Source organism: Brachyistius frenatus, unplaced genomic scaffold, assembly GCF_029030835.1.
Source record: "Brachyistius frenatus isolate BFR_SWC_R1_liver_20210118 unplaced genomic scaffold, ASM2903083v1 Contig_20, whole genome shotgun sequence".
NCBI classification, from domain to species: domain Eukaryota; kingdom Metazoa; phylum Chordata; class Actinopteri; family Embiotocidae; genus Brachyistius; species Brachyistius frenatus.
The window spans coordinates 717,243-740,879 of record NW_027210619.1 but is presented as its reverse complement, the minus strand read 5'-3'; the positions used below and the strand labels follow the sequence as shown (position 1 = coordinate 740,879).

At 39.6% G+C, this 23,637-nt stretch overlaps 2 protein-coding genes across 3 annotated transcripts; both read left to right on the top strand.

Moving 5' to 3' along the window:
• Window positions 1-71: 71 nt before the first annotated feature.
• usp5 (ubiquitin specific peptidase 5 (isopeptidase T)) lies at window positions 72-12,033 on the top strand. Of its 2 annotated transcripts, none has more exons than XM_069695600.1 (20): window positions 72-400; window positions 993-1,121; window positions 1,290-1,356; window positions 1,460-1,587; window positions 2,532-2,677; window positions 3,072-3,256; window positions 3,414-3,508; window positions 4,520-4,713; window positions 4,952-5,023; window positions 5,752-5,839; window positions 5,998-6,123; window positions 6,206-6,359; window positions 6,909-7,071; window positions 7,167-7,255; window positions 7,885-8,013; window positions 8,475-8,618; window positions 8,716-8,858; window positions 10,096-10,246; window positions 10,462-10,546; window positions 11,117-12,033. In XM_069695600.1, the coding sequence occupies exons 1-20, from the start codon at window positions 293-295 to the stop codon at window positions 11,208-11,210; spliced, it is 2,490 nt and encodes an 829-aa protein (XP_069551701.1). In that variant the 5' UTR covers window positions 72-292; the 3' UTR covers window positions 11,211-12,033. The 2 variants fall into 2 exon arrangements, with proteins under 2 accessions (XP_069551701.1, XP_069551700.1); XM_069695599.1 differs by having other exon boundaries at window positions 73-400; window positions 7,885-8,070.
• Window positions 12,034-12,109: 76 nt separating this feature from the next.
• Window positions 12,110-16,817, top strand: LOC138619284 (T-cell surface glycoprotein CD4-like). The gene is made up of 9 exons (XM_069695602.1): window positions 12,110-12,439; window positions 13,520-13,561; window positions 13,823-13,981; window positions 14,064-14,204; window positions 14,953-15,189; window positions 15,282-15,356; window positions 15,474-15,616; window positions 15,745-15,812; window positions 16,036-16,817. Exons 2-9 carry the CDS (start codon window positions 13,534-13,536, stop codon window positions 16,100-16,102), a joined length of 918 nt encoding a protein of 305 aa, XP_069551703.1. The 5' UTR covers window positions 12,110-12,439; window positions 13,520-13,533; the 3' UTR covers window positions 16,103-16,817.
• The last annotated feature ends 6,820 nt before the right edge of the window (window positions 16,818-23,637 follow it).

Sequence of the window (23,637 nt, the reverse complement as noted above, 5' to 3'; positions counted from 1 at the left end):
AAATAAAAAAAAAAAAATCCCAGCGGGTGCCGGTATTTCATAGTTTACGGTAAACAAGCCAAGGAGCCTCTCGGCGTGTGCGCGAGTTGTTTCGGCCTTCCCTCAACACAAGGCAGCGTCGCATGATTCATTCAGCCGAACAAGACAGCTGAAGACGGGCCAGACAGCGGACGCTCTTCCGAGCCGGGGAATCAAAAAAAAAAAAAAAAAAAAAAAAAAAAAAAAGGGCTGTGTGTCCAAACTCAGAAGAAGCAAGTGTGTCCAACTGAAAGGCGGAACCAGTGAGCTCGCCATGGCGGATGTTGGTGATGTTTTGATGTCGGTTTTGTCCACAATTCGGGTCCCGAAGCCCGGGGACCGTGTCCACAAAGACGAATGCGCCTTGTCATTTTCCTCGCCGGTGAGCCATCTTCTCTTTGTAAAACACCCCCCCCCCAAAAAAAACAAAAAAAAAAACCCGTCAGCCAACAAATAGACCCGTTTTACTTTTCATTTCCCTATTTTGCCTCTTTCTTCTGTCACATTGTGTTGGTGTTGTCCAACTTTACGCGCTGCTTCACTTCATTTTTCCTGTTTCAATTTACGAGCCAGCTAGCGTCAAAGCTAAGCTAATAGTGCACTGTAATGGAAACTTAGCTGTAGCTTGTTAGCCGGCTATGTTGCTTGCCTGGTCATGCTGTCAAAACTAATTGATCGGTTTTACGGTCACAACTGGAGAAGGATTGTTCAAATTTAACGTAACTTGGCTCATAACATCGCAATTTTGACAGGTTAAGCTTCTCGTGGATTTAGATAGCAATAAAGCAATGTTGTTGGATAGCAGTGGTTAGCAGATTGACAGGAGGGGTCGTTGCCTAGATTTCAGTAACTGATGCCGTGACATACTTCAGACCCATTAATTGTCTTTATTTTTTAACTTCACCGTGTTGTGTCACTATTTTACGTGTCAAAAACGGTTGTAACGATTAACATTGCGTGTACTTTCTTTGCAGGAGAGTGAAGGAGGCCTGTATCTGTGCATGAACAGTTTCCTGGGTTTTGGGAGTCAGTATTTGGACAGGCATCATAATCGGTCTGGTCAGAGGGCTTACTTGCACATCACCCGGGTTCGTAAGGCAAAGGTAGATCCTTTTTTTAAATTTTTTATTTTTGATGTGATGTATTTTAGATGGTGGTCAGTTACATATACTGCACTGACTCATCAACATTTCTCTTGATACGATCTGAACCATCTCTTTTCATGTCTACTGAGTTCATCTCAATGCCCACTGATATCCTATTATTCTCAGAAGGAAGATGACAATAACTCGGGCTCTGGACACCCACCTAAGAAAAAGCCCACAAGACTGGCTATAGGTGAGTGCACGAGGAAGTAATTATACAAACACTGATAAAACAGTGTGTCCTCATTTTGAGACAGACAAACAAATATCACCCTTCTTGTTTCTGTTCTGTTCAGGGATTGAAGGAGGTTTTGATGTGGACCAGGAGCAATATGAGGAGGATGTAAAGGTGGTCATTTTGCCAGACAGACAGGAAGTGACAACAGAGGACCTTGCCACCATGCCTGATGTTGTGAGAGAAAGGGTAAGATACGTTGTGTGGTTTCTGGTAAGAGAAATGTCGTCATTCTGTTCAGGTTCTTTCAGAGGCTTGCTGCAAACAGGTGATCTCTGCAGATTTTTTGACACTGTAGTTTCATACAGTATTTGGTAAATATATTCCTTTAATACTAGATTAGGTGACATACAAGTAGGGAAACATAAATATGGATAACAAACTTTGTTATTTTCAGTGATTAAGAACGAAGGGTAATCAAAAAGTTCAGAGACTGTTCCTGTTGCGTGTGGACACTGCGGCAATGAAGCAGTGTACAAGGCCAGGTGTTTTGCGATATATTCCTATTTCAAGAGGGGCCAAACATTACTGTCCAAGACCCCCAAAAAAAGGCACATCAAGTCAGAAGGCACAACCTTAATTTTCTTTGATATTCGTGGGGTTGTGTACAATGAATTTGTGATGTTTTGTGACGTCTGAGAGAAAATATTAGGTGCAAACAACCTGAACTGTGGCACAAGGGCACTTTGGTTTTCCAACTTGACAAAGCGTCCGCTCACTGTTTGTTGAAAATGCACAAGTTTCAGCCCACCACAATGCAATCATCACTCCCCGCCACCTCTACTTGCTGCATTTGGGTCCTTGACACTTTTTTTCTGTTCCCCAAAACTTATGACACAAACCTTGGTGTGCGTTCTCTGCTCAAGTTTCAGGTCCATGTTCAAATTACAGATGTGCTCAGACCACTAGTCATGAAATGTGTCGCTCAGGTGCTAATTTTTATGTTAACTTGGAATACTTACCCACGAAGATTATAGCTTCCCCATGCTCCCTGCATATTACAGTGCTGCGGCTCGATCATGTTCAACAGGAGCAATCTTGGACCTTTTTGAATGCCCCTCGCAGTTAAGAAATTTCATCGTTGGTTCATCAGGACTAATTTATGCTTATTGATTCATCTGCTGTCCCTCTAGGTGTCTCTGTCCATGGCCAGTATCATGGCAGCAGACTCTGTGTCTCATACCTTGCAAGTTCAACAGTGGGACGGAGAGGTGAGACAGGAGTCGAGGCATGCCGTTGACTTTAAACAGCTGGACAATGGAGTCAAGATTCCTCCCAGGTGAGGTCACAGCTTTTTTTTTAATCAAATATACCTACCATGCAGTTCGTTATGAAATATAAACACAGCAGCTCCCATACTCTTTTCAAAATTGATGAAAGAACGTGTAAACTGCCTCCACATACTGTAAATCTTCTAACATTTGCAGTGGTGTATTTACTTTAGTGAAGAAATCAATAATGCTTCAGCAGTTAGGTTCCAGTGATTCATTATTGTATCAGTTAATCAATGCTGTTGTGTCCAATAATAAGTTTTAGGACAGAGATAGTTGTTCTATTTTGTTTATTAAGTCAAAACCTGTAAGTTGTTCGATGGCAGTACAAGAGTTGAACGTTAAGTTAACAAAAACAGGTGTTTATTGGAGTTTATGTTCATTTTCTTCCCTTCATCCCAGTGGCTGGCGGTGTGAGGTGTGTGACCTCCAGGAGAATATTTGGATGAATCTGACGGACGGCAAAGTGCTATGTGGTCGCAGGTATTTTGATGGCTCTGGGGGCAACAACCATGCCCTTCTCCACTTCCAGGAGACGGGATACCCACTTGCTGTCAAACTCGGCACCATCACTCCTGACGGCGCTGGTAAGCAGAAGACATGATGGTTTTCCTGTAGAAAAATGTTTAAATATCAAAGATGTGGGCTATGATGGGTCTCTGTTAATATTCGTTGTTGAATGTATAAAGTATATATATTTGTGCTTCGTTGCCCTTAACTGAAACCACTGTTTTGTGTGTCCAGATGTGTATTCCTATGATGAGGATGACATGGTGCTGGATTCCAAGTTGCCAGAGCACCTATCTCATTTTGGCATCGACATGATGACCATGGAGAAGGCAAGTTTTGTGTGTGTGTGTCTGCAGATTTGAGTGAAAACTGACCACATAAGTTTGGTTATATTGTGTACTTATTGACCAAGTATCCAGGCTGTGTAATTTTCTCCCTGTTTTTCAATGTGCACTGTCAGATCAAGTTCTTGTAGACAGAAGTATTGACCAGCCCTCTGCTTTACGGTCGGAGTGTTACAGATTTAGTCTGAGATATTGAGTTCTTTTTCTTCTTGGCTGACATTCAGACAGTTACGGCTGGCTCTGTTTCATGGAGTAGCCATTGATTAGATGGTTTTACTAAAGGGGTCCAAGATCCAGCTGCAGTAATAGAACTCTAACACTTGTAAATAAAACGCATACCACAGAAATTCAAGTTATTAAATAGCTGATCAGCTTTTAGGGTACTTCTCACATGTATTATTATTATTGGCCATTTTTTTTTGGGGGGAAACACACTATTAACTGTGTTTTTTATACCTTAAATCTTATCTTAATCTCACAGAAGGAGAGCAAGAGATTTATTAAAGTATTATTACTGCTAAACAATAAAGCTGCTCAACAACATATCTGCCCACTTTTCCATTTCAGATGTTTTCCTAAACACCTGTTTCCTCTGTGATTCCCTGCTGCCGTTTATTTCTCTGCCACCTGCTTCTCTTATATGGAGCGCAGACTGCACAGTTGTCAAAGTCTTAAGATCTTTGTACCTCACACTGTGTATTCTAATGTTTTTGTGTCTCACTAATGTATTGCTGCACACACTTAATGATGTTGCACAGACAGGGGGTGAAGGAATAGTGCTACAACACATCAGAAGACAGAGTGCGGCACTTAATGCTGCGATGGTGTGTTTTGTAGTTTCGCGCTCGTCTTGCCTTCTGTCATTATGACTTTATTCTGGCTGATTTCATGCACCCTTCTCAAAATTTGAGTTCTGTTTATCAAGGCTGTTGCAAACACTTTTGTGCTTGCACCCCACTTACTTCAGTCTCTCATTCCTTTGACCTCTGCTCTCAGACTGAGCGGACGATGACAGAGTTGGAGATTGCCGTGAACCAGCGTGTGGGTGAGTGGGAGGTCATCCAGGAGTCAGGGACGACCCTGCGGCCCATGTTTGGTCCCGGCCTGACTGGTATGAAGAACCTGGGAAACAGCTGCTACCTCAATTCTGTCATGCAAGTGCTCTTCACCGTTCCAGACTTCCAGAGCAAGTCAGTAACCTCTTTTTTTTTTTTTTTTTTTTTTACAATTTCCATCACTATTATTATCATTTTCTTTATCACTTGGCAATTCAATTATAGATTTTTAAGTTAATAATGACAACAGTAGAGATGAAGTAATTATTCATCATTTATTGAATATTTGACACTTTTCACACGATTCAGCATTAACATGAAATGTACTGAATGCTAATGCTTTGTTTCTTAACCTTCTGTCCATGCCTTGCAGGTATGTGTCCAACATCGACAAGATAATTGATGAAGCGCCAAGTGACCCAACCCAGGACTTCAAAACCCAAGTGTGAGTGTTGATATGATACAACTTTTCCTGGAGCGCAATGTCCCCACATGTATTCAAACACAGATTATGTGCTTGTTTTTTTTCTGTATGCTCTTAAAAATGTGGCCAACATGCACAACAGAAAAAAGATTCAATCCGTACAAGTACTCGTACGGTGCCGCTGACGGCCACAAAGCCATTTGTGGACGCCTTTCCAGGCAGCTACATATTCATATGGACTATTTGTCTTTAAATGTGAGCTCTCCTTCAGAAGCGAAAGACTATATGAGCAGGACTTACAGTTATATTGACACCTGGCCTAATGCCATTTTAACTTGCAGGAGAAAGAGCTTTGCTTCTCCTGTGTATTGTTTAAGCTGACTGAGCCCAGCATTGTGAGAACAAAAGGTCTACTGTGCTCATGTACTTGACACCTTTAAATAGTCAAATATAAGTTACAGTAACTCATTTTACTCTATAATCCTGTGTATTCACTGGAATTGAGACCTACCAGAGGTGATGTGTAATGCAGCCTAATTCTGAAAAATGCCAGCTTTTGTAGTACTGTTTGATAACTTTTTTTTAATATTCCACCAGAGATGAGAAAGTCTCCTCCATGATTAGACATTCCACCATGTTATTTGAAAGCCAAAAATACAGTCAGGCCTAAATCCAAATCCTCCTCCTGTGTGAGACGCTGGTACACTTTTGGATGTGCAGTGATGTCAGCTTTTGTTTGTTCATCACAGAGCCAAGCTTGGTTACGGTCTGTTGTCAGGAGAGTATTCCAAACCAGCACCGGACCCTGGAGATGAAAATGATGCATCTGAACCCAGGGTGAGAAGAAACAATCAGTCATACTGGATTTACAAGTCCAGTTTTACACATATCTATGGCTCATTTTGGGATTCACTCCCAGAAACGAGTGAGAATATAACCCGCCTAATATTAGCTCTCACTGTTGACAAATTCTGCTGTTTATGCTTTGCTCGCAGGGAGACCAAATCGGAATAGGACCGCAAATGTTCAAAGCACTTGTTGGGCGGGGCCACCCTGAGTTCTCCACCAATCGACAGCAGGATGCTCAGGAGTTTTTATTGCACTTCATAAATATGGTGGAGGTAAACCTGGACTCTCTACTCTGCTTCTCTAATGTGTCCTCAGTTCTCTTCTCTTTGAATCAATACTTCACGTCTGTCACAGAGGAACTGTCGCTCTGGGGCCAACCCGTCTGAAGCCTTCCGGTTCCTGGTGGAGGAGAAGATTGTGTGTCAGCAATCAGAAAAAGCCAAGTACACACAGCGGGTGGATTACATCGTCCAGCTGCCCGTGCCCATGGACCAGGCTACCAACACAGGTGAGGACCTGATGGGCTACAATGCTCAACAACTGTATGAGCTGCCCTCACTCTAAAGTATAGCACAAGTTTATGTCATTGTTACGACCCCTCCCTTTCTGTTTGCGGTTGCTCAAGTGGCTTCTTCCTGTTTGAGCTTGCAGTCAGGGAGGTTTGTTAAGGTAATGTGGTGGCCGGTACAAATACCAGCCGTGTTTCATTGCGGTCTTCTCTCTTCGGCTTTACCTTTTCATACATTTCTCACCCGTCCATGCATCACATTCCCCACTGATGCTACTTATCTTCACACCTCCTGTTTCTTTTATGGTTATAGTTTGTTGATTTTGCAATAAATTTGAACATTGGCATTTCAACCTGTCTTGTCTCCCCTCCTCTGTGTCGCAAGCGTTGAGCCGGTTTGTGACAGTCATCAACATGCTGCATGTCAAAGAAATGCATCAGGAACAGAACAATGAACCCCTATCCTGATTGATCTTCATGTGTAAAAATGGTGTATTGCCCATTTTAAGTATCTTGATTTGAGCATTTTCTTTTCATTTTAATTTACAGAAGAGCTTCAGGAGGCAGAGCGCCGCCGTGAGGAGGGGGACTCATCAGCCCAGACAGTGCGTGCGCAAATCCCCTTCGCAGCTTGCATGGCAGCCCTCAGCGAGCCAGAGATCCTCACAGACTTCTGGAGCTCAGCTGTGCAAGCCAAAACTACTGCTACCAAGTATGAAGACAGACAGCCACACTCACTGAAAGTGATTCATTGGAAGAAATCAAAAAAATGCTTTTACTAATGTCAACTTGTCTGTCATCTGTCAGAACGACCCGCTTTGCCTCTTTCCCCGACCACCTGGTTATCCAGATTAAGAAGTTCACCTTCGGCCTTGACTGGGTGCCCAAGAAACTGGGTAAGAAAAGAAATGGTTAAATATCTGTGTTGAAAACTTTTTGTTCTAAAACAACAATGTAGGCTCCATTTTTTGTGTGTGTGTGTGTGTGTTCTTAAGAGTGTCTTTAATCACACATTATATATTTACAATGAAGGCAATAATCAACTATCAACATGCTGACTGACTATCCTTAGACTTAAGCTTGTTGTTGTATTTCCTCTTTGGCACTCTTGTACTACTTCATATGGTTTGTGTGGCTCTGATTGGTTGAAGTGAACCTGTAATAGACAGATGATTCATCCAGTCACCTGCCACGTATTTTTCTAAAGAGTCCGCCCTTTTCCAAACAGTTTAGAAAGACTTCTCTGATGGTTCTGTGTGACAAACCATCTGGTGCATCAGTTTAAGCATTGGCAAGTCAACACATACAGACTCAAATTGGCAGGCGCTCTTTGGCCTCTTATAAGTCTAAAGCTTGTGAATGTGTTTAGTGTTTTTGGCTATATACATATACACCAATTATATATTACAACTGGTCCCTGTACGTTAACCGTGCCAAGGATGAAGGTGTGGGAAACGTCTGAATTAGAGTGGATAGTGGGTGATTTGACCGTTGTTTTGAACGTGGTATGAATTTTTCTGTACAGATGTGAGCATCGACGTTCCTGACACTCTGGACCTCAGCGCACTGAGTGCGACTGGTCAGCAGCCGGGGGAGGAGCTTCTACCAGAGGTGGCCCCGCCCCCACTCATGACCCCAGATGTGGAGGTGAAAGGTATCCTGGGTTCCCATGGCAACGAGGAGGACGACTCGCTCTACTCCCCACTGCTGTGTCAGTCTGTCTGTCATTTCTGCACTTTTCCTTCTTCTGTGACTTATTTGTCCCCCAGTGTTTCCTTCTTTTCTTTTCTTGCCTTTTCTGTTTTCATTTGTCCTTCAGTTGCCTTATTTCTTTAGTTTTGTAACCTATGAGGGGGTTTGATCTGCATTTTAAGGAAACGACGCTATACTTATACTCGATCCGTTTTTTTGTCGTATACAAGTTGACGTTTTTATATATTTTCTTTATTGTTTTTTTTAAATTTTATTTTATTTTACAATCTGCTCAGGGCATCCAAACAGAACAACAGTATTTTCCCTTTTGTAAATAGTCAATGTTTCCACGAAAAAAAGAAAAATGTGAAAACCATTTTTACAAAGTACATCCAAGTAATTCAACTGTTTGCTCACTCTTAGCTCCAGTCCTCGATGACTCCACTGTGTCCCAGTTATGTGAAATGGGATTCCCACTGGAGGCATGCAGGAAAGCAGTTTACTACACCGGGAACACTGGTATCGATGCCGCCATGAACTGGATCATGGGCCATATGGATGATCCAGGTGTGTTGGATGAAGAAGAATTTACCAGAAAGCTATTTATTGATCTTTCTGACCACGCCTTTCAGTCTTCATGCTGTCTTCTTCTGATTGGCTGCAGACTTTTCGGACCCCCTGGTCCTGCCAGGTTGCAGCTCCGGGCCCGGCACCACACCCACTGAGAGCCTGTCGGAGGAACACCTGGCAACCATCGTCTCCATGGGCTTCAGCCGAGACCAGGCAACCAAAGCACTTCGAGCAACGGTTAGCATCCAACTCCATCCAGTTAGAGATGGGGGGGGGGGGTTTTGACCACATGCCCCGAGTCTAAAAGTGAAACTGTGTCAGTACGGGCACATCTGTCCTCTTAGTTCAGACTGTTAACTTCTGAACCGTGTAGTAGCAGGATTTCACATAAAGAGACATTAAGCGACGATGTTTCATAGGCATTGATAAGATGTATCTTGTACCTCTTGCATTTTTGTAGTTGTGAAAATAGTTATTTTTAGCTATGACGGTTTTACATACATGTTTAAATGTTTTAAAGCTGCAAAGAGTGACAGAACAAAGCAGTGCTGATAAACAAAGGTCGCGGACAAATCACAGACGTCCCCCACTGACCAACTTAAAGACCCTCAAATGACAAGTTAATAACATGTCCATGTGGTGATTTATATGTGCTATAAGACAGTCTAAAGGTGTCTTGGACTCAAAATTACATATTCTGACAGCCAGGGTTTCATATGTCACATGCCTAAGGAACCAATCCCGTCAATCGATGGGGTTTGGGGTTTCCACATTATTGAGCTGCATTGATCCATGTGTACTGAATGAAGCCAAAGGTGTAAAGGAACACCCTAGAGTGGCTTAGAAGTAACTGAGACACTTTAAGGTATTTTTCTTCTTGGATAAAACTTATAAATATATCATTTTGATAATACAGATTAGTTTTTAGAGGTCTAATCAATGCCAGAAGAGGAACTTTAAAATTTGCATATTGCTCCAGAAAGTTTGAGGTGCGGTAATTTGTGGACGTTTATTTTGGGGTACTTTGTCAGCGAGTCACTTTTACACAAATGAACTAGTTGTGTCAAGAGCTTCAGAAAGCAGTTAATGATCAAGGTGAGCAAAGCTTTTTTTCTGGGCTGCCGTCCCCTCATTAGTTACAGTATCTGACGAGTTACAGAAAACACATGGTGACTTTGCTTTTTCTCTTCTTATTAATGCTGAAAAACATTGAATTACTGCTGTTTGCAGTTATGTAGTTAAAGCATCAGAAGCCAACTAAGTCAAATTGTGTTTAAAGGATGAATTTGCAGCGTTCCTATTTTCTGATGTTCTGTTCTCTGAAGAAGAGGCATCAGATATCTGTGGCCCTGTAACAAGTTAGATATCACATTTACTTACAATCATAAAAGAGTCCTCATAAAGGTTGTATTTCACCATATCCTACATTTTGTTGTTGTTTTCATATTACTTTAAACCGTCACTTGTTACACAGAGTAACGTCCTGGATCGGGCAGTGGACTGGATCTTCTCTCACCTGGATGACCTGGAGTCTATGGACGTGTCTGAAGGAGGTCGCTCAGCTGCAGAGAGCGAGGGTGGCAGGGATCCTCCACCTGGGCCTCGAGTCCGAGACGGACCAGGCAGTGAGTCCACAGGAGAGGACAGAGTGATGCATTTCTCCGAATGTGTCCTCATAAATCAGTTGTATACAGAAACATGAAATGTAGATGGATGTAATTTTACCAACCTCTTTTGTAAAGTCTTATCTTCTTCCAGCCATCATATTTAGATTTTAGATTTCATCGTTCATATCATACTGTATAATCACAGTTGAACTCCTTTTCTCTTCTTTACTCAGAGTATGAGCTGTTTGCATTCATCAGTCACATGGGGACGAGCACCATGTGTGGCCACTATGTCTGTCACATCAAGAAGGACCAGCAGTAAGTGGGTTTTTTTGTGTGAATATTGCAGCTTTAATTTCAAAGTTTCAAAGCTCCAATGTGTTATATTCAAAAGTCAAAAGCAACCATTATCACTGAAGAAAGTAAAAAAGATGGTTAATAGCATTCATATCTAGAGTTTCTTTCAAAAGGAAACGATACAAATGAGTTACTGTCTAAAAAAATTCAATATATATTTTTTTCTGTTTTCTAACTGGTAGTTTATTGATCCATGACAGCAGGGTAAACGTGTTGAAATAGTCACATTGAAATGTAATAAAGTGGTTGGATTTCAGGTGCCTCAGCAGGGGGCACTATAGTTCAGGTCTATAGCTGCTGTTTTGCAAAGTGTAAAGTATCAGTCTGGTATACTTTAGGAGTTTTACATCTACCTAAAGGAAACACATCTATTTTATATTTGGATAATAAAAACAATCTCATTTCTATAAGTGTGCCCTCCCTTAATCTCAGGAAACTACCTTTATGTCTTCTGAACTTGTGCTGTGATTCATTTCATAATAGCAGGTGTTCTCAAACATGCGTTTATGAGCTGTGTGTTCTTTGTCTCAGATGGGTCATCTTCAACGACCAGAAGGTGTGTGCTTCAGAGAAACCTCCCAAAGACCTGGGATACCTCTACTTCTATCGTAGAGTGGCTGAATGAGACAAAGCAGCGTTTCACTTTGTGTGAAGGAGAAAGAAATGTGGACGCTAACAAACACACATTCATAGTTGCACTCCACCAAGCTCTTACAAACTCCCTGGCACGCTTCACAACTGACAAAAGTGTAAATATATCTCCCAGATTGCATATATACACGGTTAAATAAATTGGTGCAGATGTACAGATAAGGTGTTGGGGTTTCTTTTGATCCACTGATTACAAACCATGGGCCTGTTCACAGAGCAGGTTCACTGAGTTATCTGAGCAACGTTGCCGATTTAAAACTCAGAACCACCTGTTAAAACATCTGTTTGAGGTTTTTCCTCAGAAAATGTGCTCGGATAATTCAGAAAACCTGCTTTCAGGGAAGGATCCCCAAACATCAGAGGGATTTTAACTGTCGAGTCCGTTCACTAAGTTTGCTTTCCTGTCACCGTTAATCCATGGCCTGACTATTGACTTCCACTGCCGTTAGTAGTCACTGCCCCCTCTCCTTCTATTGGACGATTGCAGCTTGGTGTCTTCTACCACTTCAGCCCGACACCACCTCTACCTGTTTGAGAGTGCAAGTTAAAACTGTTCAACATCCACGATAAGAGAAAATGTCAGTAATTTAAAAAAAATAAAAATAACAGCTCAAATGTGTGTTACAGAAAGAAAATTTAAAAAAAAGTCAAAACACCAAGTCAACTCGTTTTTCTTACAAGTTTGGTGAGGGTAATACCTGGATGATTCTTGTTTTATTTTGTTTTTATTTTGAAAACAAATGCTTTGTTACTTCTGCTGTAACAAATAAAAAAAATTGCCTTTCTGTCACAACGCCTGTTCTTTTCCGATGTATCAGTTACTTTCGACTTACTTTCGTTTCCATATTTGGTTTTCTATCGATTTCTTTTAAAAAGATGAGTTGCTACAATTTGTCAGTGACAATCTGTTATTGTAAATAATGTGTCTGCTGTTTCAGCTATTTGTAAAAAAAAAAAAAAAGGAAGAAAAGAAAAGCCAGGCCTAGATTGCAAGAAGGCATGAGCTTGAAGAGCAAACCCACAAAGAACTGGGGTTTGCATTGGCCTACAACTTTCCAAAGTGCAGGTTTCTCTTCAGATGTCTTCCGCCTTCTACAATTTTTTTTGTATCCTTGCACTTTTGTTTTAGATGAAGAGAAGCACACGCAGGATGAGGAGAAATTTTGGCATTTAATAGCAAAAGAGCACTGGGTCAAAATTAAGGTAAGATCTCAAACTAAATAATACGAATTAGTATTATGTTGTCAAATTAAATAATTGGATTCAGGATGATTCTTCTGGAACCACTTTCCTTTGTTCCGTAATACAGTTGAAATTTCATGACAAAGTCATCAGTTTGATAACAAATATATGTAATTATTTTGTAGATGCTGTCTTTTTTTTTTTAATTTTTTTTAATTTTTTTTTTTACAAATAATGAAGCATAGGAGCTGAATTTTAATGCTCCTCCAGATGTGATGAAAAATGTGCTTAACCATGTTTTCAAACCTTTAGTGTGCATATCGTGGTCATTTGAATTTAAGTGATTCTTCATGATGTGATTTTATAACTATTGTTCAGTCATTGGGGTGCAATATAATCATATGTTGAATGAGACTTTAGAGCAATTTTGATACAGTTCTCGAGTGTTGAATATCTGGTCAGATTGTAACTGTTGGTATCCAAAGTAATGGGAATACAATTAAAACATTTACGTGTTTAAAATGACGTTGTTCAAATAAATTTAAGTATTTCAACTCACTGAAATTAATTCTTAAACCTTTTAAAATCATGAAATGTGTAAAGGAACTCAGATTGAGACAAACTGATAAATTCATTTTTATGATATTTCCCTGATTCAGGTCCTTTATTGGCAACAAAACTGCACAACAAAGTTACTATTTCTTTTTAACAAATTTCGTATTTCTGATGTACGATCGGATAAAGTTGAAATAGCTCTAAAATAATCATAATTATTTTTTATTGAGCACGCTAATTGTTTAAAAGACCCACAACATTTGCTGTAGTTTTCTCAGTGACATTCTTTTCTGATTTTTAAGTCTAAGCAGCAAGTTTTACATTTTTTAGGACATGAAATAGAGAGGAAGGAAGTAGACGAAGCTAGTGGTTAGGATCACATGTCTTGGTAAAGTGCTCTACTCAAACAGGAGCTGTGTGTGGCGTGTCTATAAAATGGATGAAGGGTTCATTTTCCCACTGTGAACCTCTACACATTATGTTATTTTTTCATTATGATTTTGTCTTAACAAAAATGTGAATTTGTGTTTTATATTTATCCCTCAGATCCACCATTGAAAATGAGGACAATTGTGTGGTTTGGGTTAGGTGAGTGAATTTAACAAAAAAAAAAAAAAAAAAAATCATTGTAAAAAATCCTTTAAAATAAAGGGTTAATCTTTGCCTCTAACGTTGCTCCAATTAGCAATGTTATGTTTTCAATCTACCTGGAAAAATTCTGAACAAAAATGGCTTTACTTGTGTTTTACTCACCCCAAATGCCTACTTTTACTTCATTTTAACTATATTAATTCCCAATGCAATTGATACTAAATAAACAGTGTTTAATAAATGTGATTCTCTCTACAGTGCTGGGTGCACTCTCTGCTGCAGGCAAAGTTATCATCACAAAAGTCGGGGAGAGAGTCACCTTGGACTGTGAGGTCAGCAGCTTCAAGATGCTGGTGTGGCGCCACGGAGAGAACTTGATTATTCGTGTTGATGGGAAGAGCGGCGCCACTCGCAAAGGTACTCACATAGACAAAAGACCGACATAACAGTTGAAATTATTATAATTATATAACATTAGTGTCGGTGGTCTCTACATCAGGCTCAGGTGGGATTGCGCAAAGGTCAAAGGTGAAGCAGACGACAAAACTGGAAATCTCCAGTGTGGCAGACGGTGATGCTGGAACGTTCACCTGTTCGGCAGACGCCACAACCTATGAACACACACTTGTTTTGGTTTCAGGTAGGTAGAATGAGGAAAAACTCTATTTACAAAGAATTGTTCATTCAATTGAATGCAGTGAGTGATTCATCAGCTACTGGACAACAATTAGGGTTATGTTCTTTGAACTTTAATCTCATAGGTCAGTTTTAATGCAGAAGATAAGTATGCATCTAATAAAAATCAACTCTTTATGCATACACAAGCACACACATACATTTCAAAAAGGGGTTTTGCAGTGATGTACTCTTGCATAAATTGTGATAAATCTGGACTCACAAGAGACAGATTTAATAAATACCCAGATTATAGTCCCCAATATAGCTCAAACTCCAAAAACAGAGGGTTCTACATTTCCCATAATTCAACTCGATAATATCTTTCAGTAGCCCTCCTCTGCCTGGTAAATGTCCAAAGCCTTAAAACCTCCCACTTTTAGATTTTAGCTCAGCCTTCCCTTTAAAGGTTTTACTCTACCGTCCCAAACTATGGGACATCATTAGAAAGCTCCCTAAACAACTTGTTTTACTAACCTCCATGTATAAAAGTGGAGAGTCAAGTTCATGAATTAATATCCCTAAAATTCAGATATTCCACTCTGCAGAAGTGTTCCCATCAATATGTAATGTACTATGTTGTTGTTTTGTTCTTCCTGCCAGATAAAGGCGTGTCTGTGCCTAATAGATAGATAGATGAAGTCCTTTGTTCAATGAGGCCTTCCCTCTCTCTTTGTGATTCTCAATGTATCCTGACCCTGTCTCTTTGCCAGTCTCGGTCAATCCCTCTAGCGTCCTCCAGCTGGGAAGCAACGCCACGCTCGACTGTAAGGTGGAACCATCGGAACTAGTTGTCACAAGGCAGTGGAAGAGGCCAGATGGAAGGTCACCAAAAGGGTTACCCGCAGTTGAACTCCAATCTGTAGACAGATCAGATGCAGGGACTTGGCAGTGTACCGTGTCATATCAACGGGAGACTTTCAGTGGGAGTTTAACCATCAAAATAAAAGGTAGGATGCCTCAATCTTGTACATGATCTTAACAGAAGCTGCCTATGTGGTCAAAAGACAAAGCATGATATATAGTGTGGTTTTGCTTTCAGAGCATGCTCCTAAAACAACTACACCATCCACTTCCTACAACTCAAAGGACAGCCGTAAACCAACCTGCGTTGACTGTGCGTACAGCTTGTAAACCGTCTAACTGTGAATACATTTTGCTCAAAGTGATTCTCCACTGCATGTGTTGTTGATTATTTGCTTTCTGTCATGGTCTATTTTCTTTGCCCGACCAGGTGACCATCCGTCCTCTGATGCTGTGCTGCTGCTGCTGGGGCTCAGCTGGTGGGTGTGGCTCGCAATTGGACTCGGCTCTCTGGTTGTGATTCTCCTCGTAGTCTTTGTCATTATCATGTGCAAGAGGGTCAGAAGAAGGAAGGTAAGTGAGGAAAAGTCATTCAGAGAATCTTCATGAGCTGCTTTGACGATTTAAATAAGAAGGTGATGTTAAGGAGAATGAGTTTCTGCAGCAAAAAAAATAAAAACATGTTTCTTCTCTTTTTAAAGAGGAAATTTCTGAGAATGAAGAATACCCCACTGCCACTGAAGCCGAAGAAGTACTGCCAGTGTGACTGGTAAATGTTCTTAACTTTCTTCTATCTAATAAAAAAAAAAAAAAAATCCCTTTACACCCTCTCCAGTAATCTCTGTTCACTTTATAGATGCTTTCTAATGGACTCTATTCACTTTATATGAATGACTGTTTGACCTTCATTTTCACTGTGGCTTTTACAGAGTACTTCATTATTGTGTTGTAATTAGTGTGAAAACGTCTCCTCTCCACTCTCTTTATCACAGCCCAGCAGCTGCAGCAAAACCGCAGCAAAGACGCCGCAGAGAGAAGCCATCGGCCCTCCCTCTGTAACCCCTGCTAATGGAGTGACATGAAAGGCAGATTGAAGGAAGGAAAGATGCAGAAAATCTAAAGACTGAAAGAGAGGGATTGAGAGAGAGAGAGAGAGAGAGAGAGAGAGAGAGAGAGAGAGAGAGAGAGAGGGGCGTGGGGGAGGGGGGAGAAATAGAAAAACCCCAGTGTGAATATGACATGAATGTAATGGGCCTTTAAATGTTCCTGATGAAAATACAAAACAAATGTAATGATGTTGGCACTTTGAGCTTTTTCACTAAGTATAACCAGTGAACTTGTCACAAAACCTGTCTCAGCCTTGTTTTCTTAATCATTGTCTCCCTCCCATTTCTATCTCTTCACCCGTGTCTCATTCACCCACCCTCACACCCTCCTCAGAGGTTTGTGTGTCAGATTGTCGTGTTGTGCTTTTTCCTGATGTTGTTTTCTCGTCGACTTTACCTTTGTTCCTGTTTTGGCTACCCGTGGGTGTCTCCCTGTCTTTAAGCATGCAACTATACCTGCCTGGTTGTACTTGGGTCCTCGTGTACAATTCAGCGGCATATATGTGCCTATAAATCTCTGTAAATGTATACATACTTATTGGAAATATTGTCTTTCTTGTATCTCTGTATTTGATATGCGTACACTTTGCCTTTATTTCTGTTGGTTATAAATGAAATTATTGAATTTTTGCATGCATCTTTTCTCTTCAGTAAATAAAACAAACTGATACCCAAATGCAGCATTTGCAGAATTATTTATTTCCTTGTGTAACACATGCAGTCTTTATAAGTGATATAAAATCACACATCAGTTCCCACAACACAACAGTGAGGCTGGATGTAATTTGTTTCCTGTGAATCCCCTGTGCGTTCAGGAGAAGGTTTAAAACTGACAGGAAGTTGGAAAAACCTCTTTATGGAGAGGTGAATACTGAAAGTTAAAAAAGGGTTGGGGATAAATAATTAAAAGAATTGGATTTAAACTTTCATGACCTTCATAATTTCAAACATTACCTTTATTCCTCTTTCATGGCGTTGAATGGTTTAAATTGTGCCTGCATTGGCTCCAAAATCTTTGGATTTCCCACAACTGGTGCAGTACAATGCAGGTGTTGACACTGCATGCGGTGAAACACACTGTAAACACCTGTTTTGCACAAAAACAAGACCATCAATGGCATACATACATATTCATATAAGAGTGAAAAAATATTTGATGTTGTATACGAGTTTAAGAAGTTCCCCTTTATTGTAAACTACTTTAAAAAAAAAAAAGTCTACGTTGTCCTTCTTGGTTTGTGCATGTGACTGTAATCCTAAAATATGTAATCCATTTTGTACCATGTCAGAGAGGATGGGATCATAGTCATGTCTCACTTCCTCTGTGTGTGTGTGTGTGTGTGTGTGTGTGTGTGTGTGTGTGTGTGTGTGTGTGTGTGTGTGTGTGCGTGCACGCGCGTGCACATGCGCGCGTGCGTGTGTGTGTGTGTGTGAGACAGAGCCACCTGCTGTGCATACAACCTACAAAATGTCAAAGCTGAACGCATTGCTCTACTGAGAACATCACATGTGAGTACTCCTAAACATTCTGTGTGTATACTCAGTTATTCTCAGAGATGGCAGCTGGTGTTTTTACAGAGAGAAGATACATAATTCAGGGTAGCACGAGGTCAGGGGCACAAATTACTGCTTTAAATACGGACAAATGTCACAGACTCGGCACGAAATCCACTCACATAGACAGAAGCAAACACTTAGCGGCAAGACTTGGATCTGGTCTGAACCGAGGCTACATTTTTAAATTCTTTATCTTGCTCCACATACCGATTGATTTGTCTCGGCCTTGGTCTGGTTTTGTCTGTGTTGGTTGTATTTTGCCTCAAAAACTGACATGATTGATCTGAAATAATTACAAAAAAGCTACAGTTCATAGCCTGTGCTGATAAAAACACAGGAAACACTTTAATTAAACAATTTATTGCTGTTTTATCACCAGATTTAAATAATTTTCAAATTCCACCAGTCTTGATCTGCAGATTTCACCCGTCTTTCAGACTTTGTTAGTCTTTGTGATGTGCTTATCTTAACGACAATGCTGAGGACAATTTCAAAGTGTCAAATCAGAAATGCTTAAAATAGAATTTTCAATGCGTAAAGACCAAAACTTGTGCAATGGCAGCAGCAACATGTAGCTGATTTTGCAATCGTTGCGTTGATGGGGTGTTCAATTTATGCTAATCTTACGCAAGCAGCACACAAACCGAATAATTTAGAATTTTTGAAACAAATATCTGGAAATTAAAAAAGTAAAGAAATTAAAAGTATCCTGTCAATTGTTCCTGCGGGTGGTGGCCTTGTTGCATGCACACCCCCTACTATTAAAATGTAATATTACAATAGGTACTCATAATCTTTAAAAAGCATCCAAAATAATTCGCAGCTATTCAGGTGCACTTCAAAACCACTAATAGCTTGAGTACGTATTCATTAGACATTAGAGACACTTGTGTTTCTCTGACCTTAAACGACCATAAAAAGAAAAAGAAAATGTGACAGCTTGTTTTATTTATGTATTTGGAGACACTGATGTAGTGTCATCAAATACTCAGGACTTTTGTTTTGTTTGAGTGTGACAATTAAACAAGATCTGTAATATTTCATTGTAATTGTCCGTTTACAGCTCCATGGTATCACTCGTTGCCTGTTAGTGTTTGAGCAAAGGGTTGACAGCAAATACCTTCCAGCGTCAATAGTGCCTTTAGAAATACAATAAACACAGTACAGAAATCAAACTCAATCCAGTTGCTTCATATGACGTACAGAATTTATGAACGTAACATAGGATATATATTCAATGAGACGTGATTAATTTTGAACGGTGGCAGTTTAATGCAATGGTTCCTTTTATTTGTAACATAAAACACACACAAAAACCGAATAGGCACATGTTTGGCTCACTAAATAGAAATATGTTGGCATAATGAATGCTTTTGTGTATTTATGTTTGTTAACTACAAACTACTGACTAACTGTGTTCATTCACTGCATTCATTTAAGAAATTATTTCTGATTCAGTTTATGTCCAATGGGACATAAACAAAACAAGAAGCCTTGAAACTAATTCAGAAGCCTTGGTTGGTCCGAACTGCATCAAACTGACTGAAATGTGTTTCTTTTTGGTTAATATACAATGCACTATCAACCAAACAGTAGTTTAACTCCAGGAGTTATCTAATATTTTTCATATTAGACATGTAACTGGAGCGGCCCCAAAAACCATGAAAGTGGGACAGTGAGTCCTGCAGGTGTTGTTTAATCACGACAGTGAAAACATGCTGCTTGTTAACATGTGAAAAAGGCCTGAAGCATATTCACTAAACTCTGTTCTGTTGCTCTGAATTGTCAGATGATCTAAAATCAAACAAATGAAAGAATAACTGTTCAAAGTCACACATTATACTACCGTGGTAATAAGTAACATAAAGATGGGTAGTAATACAGCCTCATAGATATTGTGGAGCTTGAGATGAGGTTATGTTTGTTATCTACAAACATTTCAAGCAAACAGCCTGCAAATAAGTGGGTCAGATTATTTTGTATTTGACTTCCAGTAGACACCATGAATAGGGGGTCGTTGTTAAAATTAGAATTAGTCAAACTTACCAAAAATGGCTGATTGAACATGGCCAACTATACTATAAGAATACCAGAAGTATAGTTGTCATAACTGAGTACACAGGTGCTTAAAGAGTTCACCTCTTTTGTGTTCCTTCACACTGCTACCAGTGCTTGTCTCAACGCTGAACAGCTTAAAAGAAGCCCTATATGAAGTGGTATCAGGCTGTTGTTGGTTTTGTTTGTGTGCACGTTTTAATTTGTTCCAGTTGATTAAAAAAAAAACGTGTTTATCTTCATCGTGAACCTAGTTAAGTTTGGGAAGATAAGTGAACCGTGTGGCTCATAGTAGGACAGCGATGCATGTTGTGTTGGAGTGGACTTGAAATTAAAGAATGAGGTTAAAATTGACACTCTGCTTTAATAATATATAGAAATATTGGTCTTTTGTACACATGTTCGCAGTTATAGAGATCCAAAATGTATTTGACAAGGAACAATTTTAATATAGAGATAATGTTCTGTATTTTAAATGTGCGGCTAAAGCCTGCGGCCCGCAGACATCAACAGGGACTTCTTATTTGGTGATTCTCCATCAGATCTGCCCTGTACTATTCTTGTCTTTTTTGTCTGGCCTTTAGTCTGCTCATTCAAACTGGGTTTGAATAATTGATTTGGCCGGTTAATAACGTTTCCACGTTTTGAAGCTATTGTTTTCCACGTGTGTTTAGGACCATCGTTCTGCTGCATTGTTAAAAAAAAAATTGAGAACTACGCACAAGTAAGAGCCACGATTCCTTCGCTGTTTATCCAATGATATCCATAAAACTGAAAAACAGGAGTTTAAACTTATTTCAAATCCAGTGTGTTGCAAACCTGAGCCAAAATAAAGTGCCATTATTCCCCTTTTATTGTACTGCATCATTGTAAAGAGTAAAATTCACAAAATATATTCATTTCTTTTCCGTGGGGTTTAGTGGTTAGCAAGAAGTCATTGTTTCTGCCAACATTCACATTTAGAGGCTTAATGTGTATTTTGTTCTTCTCTGTAGGCGATTACCGAGCCGTGTTTCCCTCACTCTGTTATGAAAATATACAGTCTGTGCACTGGGGGTGTTTTCATATGAGACATTAGGATTCCCTTTTCATGGCTTCATAAAGACTTGCATTACTCAGTTCTCTTTTTTCTTGTCTTACACAAATGAACATACTCACACACATGCACACAGATGCAATCATTCAAAGTGAAACTGAAATTTCAAAACTGGCGTTTGTTCATCCCTCTTGGATTTCCATTTGGGTTGTCAGCCCATCAATGCAAAACATAAGGAGCTCAATTCAGGTTAACAAGTGTTAATATGTTAACACTAACATAGAAAAAACAAATCACCTGACACAAATATATGCTGTACCAAACACCAGTACAAATAGTGTCATATTTTATGTTGAATGCCAAACAGAAGCATTTTGTTGGCCGCTAAAGACGTGCGACAGTCAGTATGCTGATATATGAGTTTTCAGAGCAGTATGAGACACTTTACAGAGCTCTCAACTGTGCTCTGACTGCTGGTGCAAACAGAACCACTGTTATAACCTTTTCACTTTAAAATTATCATCTGTTCGGTGATTTCCCATCCTGTAAACTCCCCTCATGCATAGCTGCAGGTTTCATCTGTGGTAGCAGATTCTCATGAGTCTAAGTCACCTGCAGACCGTAACTGTTCACTGACCCCTCTCAGTCTGAAATGATACATTTTCTAGGTTGTTGAAGTTGTCATCTCATTTGTAACAGGACAATATTTGAGTGATGCTGCCCCAGTGTTGCTGTAAGTTGGCTTTGCAACCTGAACACTACACAAGTGGATGTGTTCTGAATAGGCTAAGAATAATGACCAAAAATCCAGTAAATGAAACATAATGTTTCAATTGGTAGATGCTGGTCTGATGTCAGATATGAAGCAGTGAAATGAATAGTTCTGCAACTGTCTGCTTTTAGTCTGTATGTGAATCAATTGGTGTCTCTTTTTCCCGTTTACGTGAGGTGAAGCTCATGCCTGATGCAAGACAAAGACAAAAAATAAGTCTGGTTTAAATGGCAGGTTCACATATTTTCAAGTCTGTCTTATTATGATATTTATACAATGTACTGTGAAAAGCAGTTTTAATTCCTGTCCATAGTGACAGTGAGAAACAACATTCTAATTCTAATAAAATCGACGGTCCTCATTCAGAGTAAAAACATTCTTGAGTTGATGTTTCTGCAGTTTGCCAACTCTTTCAGAGTTTATAGTGGTGGAGTCGCTCTTTTTTTCTTCATCAGGTTTTTGTTACTGAGCTGCAGCACAGAGTTAGGAACAGTTATGAGGAATTTTGTACTGAAAAGACTGCCATTTGATTTTAGTGCTGAAGCCTCAAAATAATATTTGTATATCTAAATTTTGAATGTATTTGGGACCGTAACAAGATCTGCAAAATTTTACCCCTGCTGTTAGGAAGCGATCTCTTCAATGTTGATATGGACAGGAGGTCCAATTACAGCAACTAAAAACTGTTCAAACGCACACGCAAGCATTATTTTTTGAAAGATTTTAAGAATATTCAAATCTAATCTAATAGCAAATCAGTGAATATAACTGTTCGACTGATGTAGCAAAACAAATTTGAGCGTTACTTAGTGATTTTGACGCAGCCATCTTTACCGTGTGACAGCACAGTAGTGGTTTTAACAGGTACCATAAGCCTGTTATTTCTCTATTTTTTAACTAACACTGCTTCACTTTAGGTGAAGGATTAATGCAAATGTAGTCATTGTCAAATGCATTTAATGTTAAAATAAAGCTATTTCCATGATATTGTCCAAAGTATATATATTCTATTGTAATTCTAAGATGAGTAAAGAAACAGTTACTGCCACCAAAACATTTTTTTTTCAAGGTTATTTTTTTTTCTATTTTGGTGGCTGTAGTCAGTATTTTTAACAATAACGGAAATGATCCGGTCTTATTTATATCTTATTTACAGGAATATAGTTACGTTCAGCTGTACAAACAGTAAATGCTGTGTACATGTATGTAGGCGCTGTGGAACAGTGCAGCAGTTTTTCCATTGAAAACCAACGTCATCATTAACCTCATTGGTTTATAAACCTAATCACTGCTTCATATTAGCAGTCTGCTTTCTAGTCTCTTTCCAAAACCTGATTCAACTTTCTTAAGATTAAGAATCATGAACAAACATAGTTTAATATCTTAACTATTCTAATGACATAATTTATTTTCTGTATGATGAAGATACAAATCTACATTAACTCCAACAAACATAGAGAATCTATATTTCCATTCTGTTGGAATGGTTAGACAGCAGCAAAACTAACTCAGCTATCGCTGTGTACAGATGATGGAAGTGAAGGGATGAGTGGGAGTGGGAGTGGGAGTGGGAGAGACAGTAAACTTTTCTGTCTTTATCTACTGTTTCACAAGTCTGAGGTTTCCCCTCATGATGTAACAGACAACATATTTTCTGTCTTTGAGCAGAATGTCACTTGTTTCTGATTCTCAACCTCTTTTCCATTGACATTTTGTTTATTTGTGAAACGTCTGAACGGTCACAGACACCAAAACGTTCAGTACAAGCTCAGTACCTTTCCCTGCTCTAAGAGCCTCGGTTATTCTTTCGTGTTTAGGCAACCTGCTTTGTTTAAATCAGACACCATAATTGTAACCTGAAATCTTTATCAAACACAAAAACAAGTCAGAGACAGAAGATATCGACTGCTGAGGGGAACCCTCTGTAGGAGAGAATGGAGGATGAGGAAACAAGATATAGAATGAAAAAGTGAATCACCCTTCCTTCTTGCTTGTGGCCCACACTTTGTCTTTTTCTCTTTCAGTAATGACACGATGTGGTACACACACCCTCGTAAGGTGTGTGACT